Source organism: Lineus longissimus, chromosome 1 (genome assembly GCF_910592395.1).
Source record: "Lineus longissimus chromosome 1, tnLinLong1.2, whole genome shotgun sequence".
Classification (NCBI taxonomy): domain Eukaryota; kingdom Metazoa; phylum Nemertea; class Pilidiophora; order Heteronemertea; family Lineidae; genus Lineus; species Lineus longissimus.
The window spans coordinates 28,319,496-28,331,279 of record NC_088308.1 but is presented as its reverse complement, the minus strand read 5'-3'; the positions used below and the strand labels follow the sequence as shown (position 1 = coordinate 28,331,279).

The window sequence follows — 11,784 nt, the reverse complement described above, 5'->3', positions numbered from 1 at the left end:
GAAAGATGCCACTAGGTGAGTGGCCTCTTCACATGTGCAAAGGTCTGGGGGCAGGTCCCTTCTCACACCGTGGCACGAGGCCGTGTCGATTGCATCAGCACTGAATACATACAGCTCAGACATGTGACTCTCCAAGGGGTTGAACCAGACTCTGTACTGTCCTGGCCAATAGCTGGGTCATCATGTGAAGTGTTTTGAGCAATGAAACCGCATTGGATTTAGTGCAACATAGGACTTTCCTTCGGAGACATCCCGGTACAAGTCTTGGCACACTTTAGGTCATAGTAGGCCTATCTATGTTCTATCAACATCCATTTGAGACAAGACATGATTGGGATGTAATACTTTTATTAATAAACAGTGCAGTACACTTATTGGACGGATATGTATAAACTGCTGAAGATGCAACCCAGATTCAGTGTTCAGACATTGTGCTCTTAGAATAGAGGCTGCGTATCCATTAACTGTTCACTTGTGTAGTTCAGCCTGTTGTGTGTTAGCTTGTGACGGTGAGATGCACCACACACAAAATGAATAGGGAGCATGCTATGGAGACAATACTAACAACACCACAAGCCAAAAGAGGAAGAGCACACTTGGAGACAAGTAAGCAACTTATTGGGGAAATTCTCAACATAATTAGGCAATCTTGCCAATGAGATGTTCTCATATGACCACAGAACAGATTCTCTAGGGTTCATATTGCATCACTGGAGGAGGACAGTTTACTGCATCCAAGATTGGGCCACAGAGAATTGTGAACCACCCTCTTGGATGTCGGTGGGATCTTATCTCCTGTTTGCTGCACCACTTCACAGACATCAACAACACCAGCACAGTGATGGTGGGTTCTGGCAATGTTGTGGTCATCAAACCACCATTTCCATCAACGTATCTAAAAGTCATTATCACTGTCCTCCTGAGGTGGCGGAGGCTGCCGTCTCATCCGTCCACCACGATGCGCAATCTCAATCTCCTCATCTGAATCTCCATCTTCATCATCATCATCACCTTCAATGTCAAGGTCAGAGTCACCAGAGACATCCGAGTCATCCTCGTCTTCATCCTCCATCTCAGCTCCCATTCCACCAAATACTCGCGTCTGTTCACTACCCGGACCAGGCGCTGGTGGCTGAGCAGGGGGAACTGAAAGGTGAGCAAATAGGCATTAGATTTTGGATTTCATTATTCAGTGAGGCAATTTATCATCCTGGCAAATAACTAAGACCTGTCATATTCCCAAAACACAACAGGATACGACAGGCTTAGACTTAGAGTTGATACAGTACCAGTAATGACTTGTTCCAGCAGGTTGTCTCGGTATTTAGATTTCAATTGAGTTTGGGTTCAAATTGCCCACAACTGAACTAACCATGCCAGACCTGGCCCCAATACAGACCTTGTCTCTGCCTGCCATGGGAAGGCCTAGCCTTGACAGCATCATCTTCATCTGACTCCGACTCCCCATCATCCTCTTCCACGAGTCCTCCAAACTCATCCTCTTCGACATCGGCAGTATTTGTGCTCCTGGGATTGTGATCGTCTGTTTTGATTTTGTCTGCCATCTTGCGCAGAGATATTTCTGTCTCCTGGAAACATGAAATGTGAAGCAGCTGATATCAATAATCGTGTTTTTGTAAGTAGCTCTTGTCAACCAGGACGAGTAAATGATGATTCAATCACCCTTGTCATGCACAAGATCTCTGGTTTGATATTAGATTGACTCCACACTGATGTCTATTCAAGACAACCAGCACACATATGCCCAGCTTCTCACAGTTATCAAATTGCCAAAGTCCCCATGTGGACCATACCCCAAGCCTGCTTTCAAGCTAGTTACTTGATAATGGATTCTCACCTCAAATCTGTCCTGCTCTGCCTTCACATAGTCTTCATATAATTGTTCAAGATATGTGAGATTCCGGAACTTCACTAAATATTCTGAGTACAACTTTTCTAAATCTTCCTCATACTTCTCATATTCATCCATGTAGGCTGGCCTGCAACAAGATGAAATCACATATGACAATTTCGAATCACACCCTCAATGGACTGATGGTGTGGACACAGTACTTGTCCCGAGAAGTTAAAAACTGCCTCAAACCTACTGACCATGACTACTTGTTATGTTGAACTATGCAAAAGGTCAATAGTTTTTTATGGTATCTAATTTTATCATGACTGACTTAGCTTTGAGGCAAGTCAATGATCTGCTGATATTCTCTCAATACAGTCCAAGTAGTTCATTTCCTACCTAACACTCTGAAGTGTCTGTAACCGCTTCTGGTTCCTCTCCAACTCGTTTTTCCTCTTCTCAATCTTTGCCTCCAGGTTTGCTTCATCTGATGCCACGTTGTCAATCATGTTGATCGTCTTCTCGATTTCATGCTGAAACAAAACCATCCCACTTTAAACAAACTTTAAAAGACAGTAATGGTAATGGGCGAGGAAGACCATTTGATCCAATATATGGAATACAGAAATCATGAGGCTAAATCTCAGGAAGACATTCCCCAAGATAGCTTTAAAAAGGGACCTGGAACATACAAGGACAGATGAGCATGTCCAGCACATCAAGTCACTTACCTCCACAGCTTTGATTGAATCTGTCAGGCCTCGCTCTACTTCATTGATTTCAAGAGGTCGAGCTATCACAGTCGATCGTACTTCCTGAAACAAAGAAACAGGCTAAATGAAGAATCCATTGAAAAAAAATCTCGTCATTTACGAAAAAGAAACTGCAAGTACATGTATATCTATTTGTAATCCGACAGAGAATCATCAGAACCACCATCATCACTGAGTCCTTCAATAAAAGTGATGGATAACCATTGGTCCTTCCTTGGTGTTATGAGACATACACAGACGGATCAAGACTTACCCTTAATTCAACCTCCTTGCCTAACAAGTCATACAGTGAAGCTCCCTTTGATGTGATCTCAGATGCAAGCCTCCTTGCTTCTTTTAATTCCCCTATCTGAAAGTATAGAAAAGATTTCCACTGCCATGTCCAAAAAGTACCTACCAAAACTAGGGGACAGGATAACATGATATGACGCAACAAGCACTTTAGACTTCAGTTATACACTGACCTGTCGAAGGCTATCAGAATGTTAGGGCTGGAAAGACTCATGTCAGTTTAGATTTTAGCATTTGGAAGGTATGGAAATCAAGCATGACACATGAAAACCGGTGTGTGTCGGGAGAAGTTTTGTACATACCCGAGATGAAATATCAAAAGTGAGTGAACTGCTCTCATCATCATGGTTGTCCTCTTCTTTGTTGACGTTTGTCTTCATGGCACTGTAGAGAACACTTGTCACTTTCAGACATTCCTTCACAGCATACCCATCGGACTGGTAGAGTTTCTTTGTGTTTAACTTGATGTGAGCTTTGGTCGCCTGAAAGGAAGGACAATGTTCACATTTTGAGAAGCAGTTTTCAAAAGAGTTCAAGATTGAGCTCAGAAGTGTCCTGTTATCAGTAATATCTATTGGAATATGAACACATACAGAAGCTGATGAATTTTATGATTCAAGCAAGGTGAGATTTTCCAGATATGCAACATTCTAACTTTGTGCAATCTGCCACATCGCCCTACTTTCGCCGCAGAAGTGGTCCTCGTCAGGTTCCTTTAGTCTGTACTAACCATAAACTGTGCCACAGACTTGACAAAGATGATCCTGTCTTGTTCCGTGTCAACATCGGTTGGGATATCAGCATTAGGGTCATATCTGTAACGAGAAACATTGTAGGACCAAATTATGGAACGCCAACACAACTTGGATAGGGGAAGTTAGATTTCAAAGAACTGTCATGAATTAATCAATAATGTTTGTGTTCTATTCGAGACTGCATATCAATACAAGTCACAACCAAGTATATCATTTTCTTGACCAGCAGACTAACAGTTAGATCTATTTCACAAAACGGAAACCCTGAGCGGTCATCTTCAATTCATCGGGAATCGCCCACATCATCATTACGATATTATTAGGCTCAGGCTATATCTATCAGAATCTCACCTTTTAACCAACCACTTTAGCACTTCTGCAACTAACGGAAAATTGGGTGTTCGGAAATTTTCCATGGAGATGAGGCGAGGGTACCCAAGGGCCCTCATCATCTCAGTAAAATCTGAAAAAGTCAAGATTAATTTTGCAGACAAAATGTACACATTTTTCTGTAGCCTGTCCTGTGCATGTAGCCTGAACACAGTCAGTGCAAGAACTTACAAAGAAGACTGAAAAAGTTGCTCACAAATCAGCCGATAATGGGCTAGTTTTAAGAAAAATTGTCGTGATAAACACTATATTTTACGAGATAAGAATACTAGCCGTATACACTAACACTACTGTTTGAACTATAAATCAAAAGACAGTCGAGAAAACAGATGATTTTGACGTACTTCTTAGGTCCCTGAATGACATTTTTCTGGTTGTGAAGAATGTTGTTAGTGGCATGCGCACTACATGCACTACGCGCACTTGTTTGCTGGAGCGAAACAGACGAAAGTAAACAATCCATATATATTTACATTTGGAGGCCAATATTTGCCGAATTAAACAATTATATCATACATTAAGAGTATAAGTTCCAAAATTATATTTAATACTAGGTATCTATATGGAAAAAAATATTTTTAAATACCGTAACGATATTTTTTAGTCACAGTGTCACATCTAAAGTATCTGTACAATAACTCGTTCTGCCAGAAATAAACAAAAGCACGTGGCGCATTTTGTCAACATTGCAAGGAAGATAGATTTCCAGTTTAAAAACCCTTTCAATAACTCGTGTGTCTTGTTTAATTTCTTCAGTTAACAACTTATTAGATTAAGATATGTTAGAGCTAGCGAGTGCAAGATGACAAGTCAGAATATATCCGTTCTTCATAAGATCAGCACTGAATATACTGCTGATGCAGTTGAGTGGTGTCCAGTGAAACCCTTTCAAAATGTTTTGACTTGTGCTTTGTACCAATTGGTCGAAGCAGAGGTGGCTGAGCCAGTGGTAGGTTCACATGGATTTGAGGCTAAAAGTGCTAATTACAAGAAATTAAAAAATAGGACGTTTCAATCAAACTGAAAATGCTTTGATATTGTGTATTGCTTGGTAACTTCAGTTCACAGTTCCACCTTGACCTTCCTCACTCACGGTCCAGCTGTGACAACAGTGGCTGTTAACAGATATCTCGAGGGTGCCACCTATCAAAATGGTATGGATGATGGGATGGAAATACTTTGAATTGAAGGGTTTGGGCAAGCCGGATCCTTTATTTCTGGAGCCGAGGCTGAACTATTTACCTATTTGTCCTAATCGCAATGGATGGACCTGCACTCCATGATGAGGAAATGTTACATTCAGATTTTGGTTGCAGGATGATGAAATTGTCTCAGACAGTTTAGATGGTGCGAAAGGAACAGAAAGTGGTTTTCTTAGAAAACAACAGCGCCATGGTAAACTGATGACCTTTTCACTGGCCGCCAGTGACTATGGACAAACAACTCTACAGACACATGAAGTGGCTTGTACTCCAGGTGTCTTCGACATCAAATGGTGCCCCCATTTGTTATGGGACAAGCCAGTGTTGGGAGTGGCAGAAGCAGAGGGGAACCTGTTGCTGAAGAGCTTGGCTGTGGAGGATGAGAAGTATTGTCTAGAAGATCGGCACCAGATTTTAGTAGCAGAAGAGAATATGGCTTTGTCATTAGACTGGTCAACCAAGGTACATCCAAGGTAGATAAGAGTAAGACATAGTTTAACCTTGATGTGTCTCTGACAAGTGTCTATCATCGCAGTTCAGTGTGGCTTATATGATCTGTTGAGATCATCTTTATTCTGAACCCAGGCCAAATCCCATCCCGATCCACTGATCGTCTGAGGTAGTACACTGTATCTAGTTCAGTTTCATTTATAATTTCATTGAATCTCTTTTCAGTGTGGAGCCTAGAATTTTGGTGAGTGACTCTGGTGGTGGCGTTTCCCATGTCCAAGTACTGGATGCTGGTCTGGTTGTTGAGAGAAAGTGGAAAGGGCATGACTTCGAAGCCTGGATAACAGCATTTGACTACTGGAACCCATATGTTGCATTCTCAGGTAAACTAATTAAGCTACTTAATCATGTCATGTCATAATATTGATGATCATTACAGTGATAGTGTTACAGAACAAGGAAACTGGACTCTGAAGTGTGGTTAGGGCCCAAAATATTATACCAAGTCTTTAGCCTGGTTAAATTGTTGTGTTAAAATCAGACAGGGAACAACACTGACACTTTGATGATACTCTCATGATAATCTTTCTGATGTGTCTTTCTCCGTCCCCCCAGGTGGTGATGACTGCAAACTAAAAGGTTGGGATTTGAGGACAAGCTGCTCTTACCCAACATTCGTGAGTCGGAGACACTGTATGGGTGTCTGCAGCATACAGTCAAACTTCAATAAAGAATTCATACTTGCAACAGGAAGGTAGGAGCAGTTTAACTTGTAACCAAGCACATCTCAGTACATTTTGTTTCTTTTGGCAGATGATTATTCCTTATATCCAGTTGGGTGAATTCGGAAGACTCTAACTTTGTCAACTGGTTGTGAAACCAATAATACTTTTGATTCCTATGCTTTTCATTGTTTAACAAACCATTGGTGTGTGGCTGAATGTGTTGTCAATATAATAAGGGCATCCTATAGCTTCCATTAATTCATTGGGTTATTCCTTTCAGTTATGATGAGAGCGTGTTATTGTGGGACACACGGCGTATGAAAGCCCCCCTGAGTGAGACACCCACAGGGGGTGGTGTTTGGAGACTCAAGTGGCATCCAACCTCTCCAGAGCTGCTGCTGACCGCATCTATGCACAATGGATTCCACATATTGAATTGTAATGAGTTGAATGGTAGGTAACAAAGATAAAGTTAGAAATTTACTCGAGTTACATTTATATAACAGATACCATGATAATACTGGGTTATTTCCTCATCCCCGAACAGTGATAATGCAGTTGTGTTTTTGTTTCCTGCTAATGTGGCATTCAATCCAAAAATAAGAAAGCATTCGGCTTGTCCTATTATCATCAGCGACCCTTCACTGCAGATGAATGCCCTGTTTCAAAGCCTTGTATCTCATTTTGGCAGCTGGAGGATCAAGTCTGCGTCCAACTTCGTAAACTGATCTGATCAACAGAACAGATACCCTAATCATTGCGAATGATTCCATCACCCCCACCCCCCTTCTTATTCTTTTACTTGCAGCGGTCAGTGACCCGGTGATCACAGCCTCCTACATGGAACACGAGTCTCTAGCATATGGTGTGGATTGGTGCCACCCGTCAGTGGGAGAGATGCCACAGTCAGAGTCGGCACATCTCACCGAGGACACAAATACATGTAGCTCCTTCTCAACCATAAAAAATCTCAACAAAGACTCTTGTGTATTAGCTTCTTGTTCATTTTATGATAAATTACTCTCTGTTTGGTCTTGGGACAATTCATGAGAAAAGACTAGATATTAAGCATCATTCAGAAAGCAACAGTTGGCCATGTGATCTCTGGATCACAAGTCTGTTGGTTCTAGGCCTTGAAGACCATTTCACTATTGCACCAGGTTGCGAGCTCTTGGATTTTGTTGAAACTTCATTTATCTCCATCTGGTCGTTATTAAAAAGCTATGTCTGGCACAATTATTTTACATTACCTTGTTGTCGTTCCATTGTTTTGGTGGAAGTTGAACATCGTCTCCGGGTCTGGGATGGACTGCGACACAACTACATGGGGTCCGGAGTAGACTCCACACAGCGGGACAGGGGGGACAAGCACATGACCTTGATCTCTGAGACAAAGGATCAGCCTTCCAGATCCAGCCGCTGCATCCATCTTCCAGAAAGAATACAGGACCCTGAATTCTTTGTTGATGGAGGAGCGACTCGTGGCAATCGGAGTGACTAGGGAGATGAGAGCTGGCGATCCAGTCCATGCCTGTTCTTGCCGCCCGCATTTCCTCTCCTGCACCGCTCTGCAGTCTTTGGTAAACTTGGATGAGGTCTTCAGTTGGTGGCCGACTTCCTTCTAGATTTTTGAAGACACCTCTCTATTAAGAACAGCACTTGCCAGTCCTGAAGGTGTCCTTAATAGAGAGGTTCTACTGATTTGGGCATTGACATGATTGTGGCAGAGCAAGGGACAAGGATGTTCCAAAAAGAAAACTTCGACAGATTCACCGGGAGTCGAACCCGTGACCTGCCGATCCACAGTCATACACTCTTAGCGCTGAACCGTCAAGGCTTTCACCCTAAAATAGAGGTTTTATTTACTTCTTATATGCAATATGCAAACGAGCGCGGCGCAATTGTGACAAGGTCGCGCAGGTGGCGAAGTGATTTGCCGAAATAGATCCAAGTAATCGTATATTTCCATAGTTGTACAGATTTTTCTCATCATATCGTATCTTTATACCTCAGTGATATAAAAGATTATATTTGCAGTTGATTTAACGTTTGAATGGCCTTTTTTTAAAGTTTTTAAAAATCGTGGTCAGCAGGGTCAGAGTCAATCAATCAATTGTTTTGAAAGACTCTGGCAGGGTCAAAAGAAATATTCCCAGTAGAAGGTTCAATACACCGAAACGTCGGACAGATTATATTACATTGTGGTGCTTGTTTATTTATTTCAACATAGGGTCAAAAGAAATAGTTGTTGGCGCCGATGATGTCAGCAATATGTCGGATTTCCGCTCCACCCGTGAGATTTGCTCTCGTCACGTCATGGGCACATTGAACTGCTAGTTAACCGTGCTGAATAAGTACCAGCTACCGCTCTCTCCATCATCACCGACGATATGTGTCGGTGCCGGTCGTGCGAGGTCGTTTCAATGAAAAAGACGCACGCCACTGCCGCACCGGTACCTTAGAAGACTTGCCGTTTTAGGCAGATTTGCTATGATTGAAACAGTACATCTACCTCATACTTCATGTATTCTCCTATGACAAACCCAGTGGACACATAGCCTGAACTAACATGCAGCGATCGGGAAAACTTATACACGCACAAATTGTATACAGATAGCGCTCGAGCGTGTGACTGACTATTGGAGTCGATTTTTGGCGTTAGAGGTAGGAACTAGATATAATTGGACCAGCAGTAAATATACGTCAACGACCGGCGTACCCATTCAACCATCCAGGCACCAGTGGTTTTCAATATCCTCCGCCTCTCGATATGACAAAGGAGTATAAATCCTGAAGCTCAGGATACCCTTTGACTAATTCTGATTGAAAAAGTCACTGTCCGACACTTAATACTTCTTTGCCCTAATGTTGCCAGGAAAATACCAGCTGCCGATTCGAAGCATCCTCGGTAGTACTCGAACGCCCGGAATCGGTATGTGCTGCAGTTTGAAAAGTTTGGGTGAGGGGTATGATAAAGATAATAATATAATATTGACATCTGTACATGGATGATAAGATAACAAGATAAGGAAGAAGAAAAAAAGAAAACTGCGGCAGATTCACCGGGAGTCGAACCCGTGACCTGCCAATCCGAGAAACAAGTCGTCACAATTCCGTTGGCGTCATATGCAATTTGAATTGCAGCAGACGTCGCGGTTTAACATAAGTTGTGTACCGGTGCTACCGAATACGCTGCATGACACAAGGGCCTTAATATCACAGTAGAAAAGAATCATATTGAATTTGGCTAAATCACAGGGCTCAGCCAGGCCTCTGAATCTGATATGATGATGGGGGGTGGGCGAGGGGGTTGGTCCAGCAGCGGCTGGCAGCGGACATTTGTCTTGACTCTTGTCTGCGCTGCTACAGCTTAAAGTGCTGTGGTACAGTCTAGAAGCAGTGTCATCATTGGCGAAATGGACCAAAGTTTGTGAGGGGCTGAGTTTCGTCCAAAAATAGATCTGTTTACACACTACGGCAATGGCGTATTGCAGGTACACGTCAACGGGTTGTCGGACGTCAGTTCGCCAAGAAAACCAAAGGAATCGAAGGATTCATTGAACTCATCATTCAACACATCATTAGTTTTCAGTGAAGTGCAACTGTATTCCTAGGTAAATCACTTTGGTATATAGAGAGTAAGATTACAATTAACTCACGTTAAAGTTTGAGTTCCGGGGAGGTAGCGTTGTCAGTACGTTGGTTTAGGGGCGCAATAACCTAGCTTATAGCGAGCAATTAGTACACTAAGATTTCAGTGATTAACATAATAGTTGCAAGTATTTGGCATTTTAGACTCATATTTCGTGCTATAATAACTACGTTGTAAACATAATGCTCAAAATTGATTCATGAAAAAGTTGTTAGGGCAATATCAAGCAAGCAGTAATGGAAAAAAGTGTAATTCCATTAACTGAATATTGTTTTTAGACACTATAACATTTTAAGCCTACTTTTCCGTAAACCACGAGAACAATGTATGTGAAAAAAACAACACATATAAGTGAGGCGCCGAGTATACAGTAATTGTAAGGTAAAGAAAAGCTCGGTCTCTAAGGTCTGGAGGTCCGGAGTCCGTGAGCGCTGACAGTCTAGTGGCGCGGCCCACGGATAGATCGAGAGGGCGGGCGCTGGGGTTCCGCCGACGGTGCTCGCATGCATTAGTCGTATCCCCGAAACCTTTACAACGCGAACAAAGCTCGTGGCATCCATGACGGTATAGGAATTGACGGTGAGGTAACAAAAAATCTCGTGGCATCCAATGACGGTATAGGAATTGACGGTGAAGGATCTCGTGGCATATCGGATGCGCATCCGAAGACGGTAAGGGAATTGACGGTGAAGGATCTCGTGGCATATCGGATCCGAAGACGGTAAGGGAATTGACGGTAAAGGATCTCGTGGCATATCGGATGCGCATCCGATGACGGTTTTATATACATATATATATATTATATAAATTTTAGTTTTACACTATTATGTAAGTGCAAGCTCTAGTGAGCTCACACAACTGTTTGACAGTCCTGGCTCCTCCATCGTGCTGACAACATGATGAGAGAGATGAGACAGTCACAGCCAGGCAAAAAAAGTCTTGGCTGCTTTGCCAAGTTGTCAACATGGTGAGAGAGATGAGGAAGTCACAGCCAGGCCGAATCAGTCCTGGCTGCTCCACCGTGTTGACAACATGATGAGAGAGATGAGGAAGTCACAGCCAGGCCGAATCAATCCTGGCTGCTCCACCGTGCTGACAACATGATGAGAGAGGTGAGGAAGTCACAGCCAGGCCGAATCAATCCTGGCTGCTCCACCGTACTGACAACATGATGCGAGTGATGAGACAGTCACAGCCAGGCCACATCAATCTTCGCCGCACTGTCTAGTTGTTAATATGGCGAGAGAGATGAGACAGTCACAGCCAGGCCGAATCAGTTCTGGCTGCTCCACCGTGTTGACAATAATTATGGTGAGAGAGATGAGACAGTCACAGCCAGGCCAAATCAGTCTTGGCTGCTCTGCCAAGCTGTCAACATGGTGAGAGAGATGAGGAAGTCACAGCCAGGCCGAATCAGTCCTGGCTGCTCCACCGTGTTGACAACATGATGAGAGAGATGAGGAAGTCACAAGGGACAGTCATACACTCTTAACTCACGAGCGCGGCGCAATTGTGACAAGGTCGCGCAGGTGGCGAAGTGATTTGCCGAAATAGATCCAAGTAATCGTATATTTCCATAGTTGTACAGATTTTTCTCATCATATCGTATCTTTATACCTCAGTGATATAAAAGATTATATTTGCAGTTGATTTAACGTTTGAATGGCCTTTTTTTAAAGTTTTTAAAAATC

At 42.8% G+C, this 11,784-nt stretch overlaps 2 protein-coding genes across 5 annotated transcripts; one reads left to right on the top strand and one right to left on the bottom strand.

Moving 5' to 3' along the window:
• Positions 1–331: 331 nt before the first annotated feature.
• LOC135496045 (clusterin-associated protein 1-like) lies at positions 332–10,287 on the bottom strand. Of its 4 annotated transcripts, XM_064785162.1 has the most exons (12): positions 10,101–10,287; positions 7,692–8,062; positions 4,409–4,494; positions 4,026–4,137; positions 3,650–3,734; positions 3,222–3,401; positions 2,882–2,977; positions 2,587–2,670; positions 2,255–2,388; positions 1,859–2,000; positions 1,400–1,589; positions 332–1,146 (listed from the first exon to the last, which is right to left on the bottom strand). In XM_064785162.1, the coding sequence occupies exons 2-12, from the start codon at positions 7,868–7,870 to the stop codon at positions 896–898; spliced, it is 1,539 nt and encodes a 512-aa protein (XP_064641232.1). In that variant the 5' UTR covers positions 7,871–8,062; positions 10,101–10,287; the 3' UTR covers positions 332–895. The 4 variants fall into 4 exon arrangements, with proteins under 4 accessions (XP_064641232.1, XP_064641226.1, XP_064641247.1 ...); XM_064785156.1 differs by lacking the exon at positions 10,101–10,287 and having other exon boundaries at positions 7,692–8,285; XM_064785177.1 differs by lacking the exons at positions 4,409–4,494; positions 7,692–8,062 and having other exon boundaries at positions 10,101–10,276.
• On the top strand, positions 5,283–7,677 carry LOC135496068 (diphthine methyltransferase-like). The gene is made up of 5 exons (XM_064785186.1): positions 5,283–5,739; positions 5,942–6,099; positions 6,332–6,470; positions 6,722–6,894; positions 7,250–7,677. Exons 1-5 carry the CDS (start codon positions 5,468–5,470, stop codon positions 7,489–7,491), a joined length of 984 nt encoding a protein of 327 aa, XP_064641256.1. The 5' UTR covers positions 5,283–5,467; the 3' UTR covers positions 7,492–7,677.
• Positions 10,288–11,784: the final 1,497 nt, after the last annotated feature.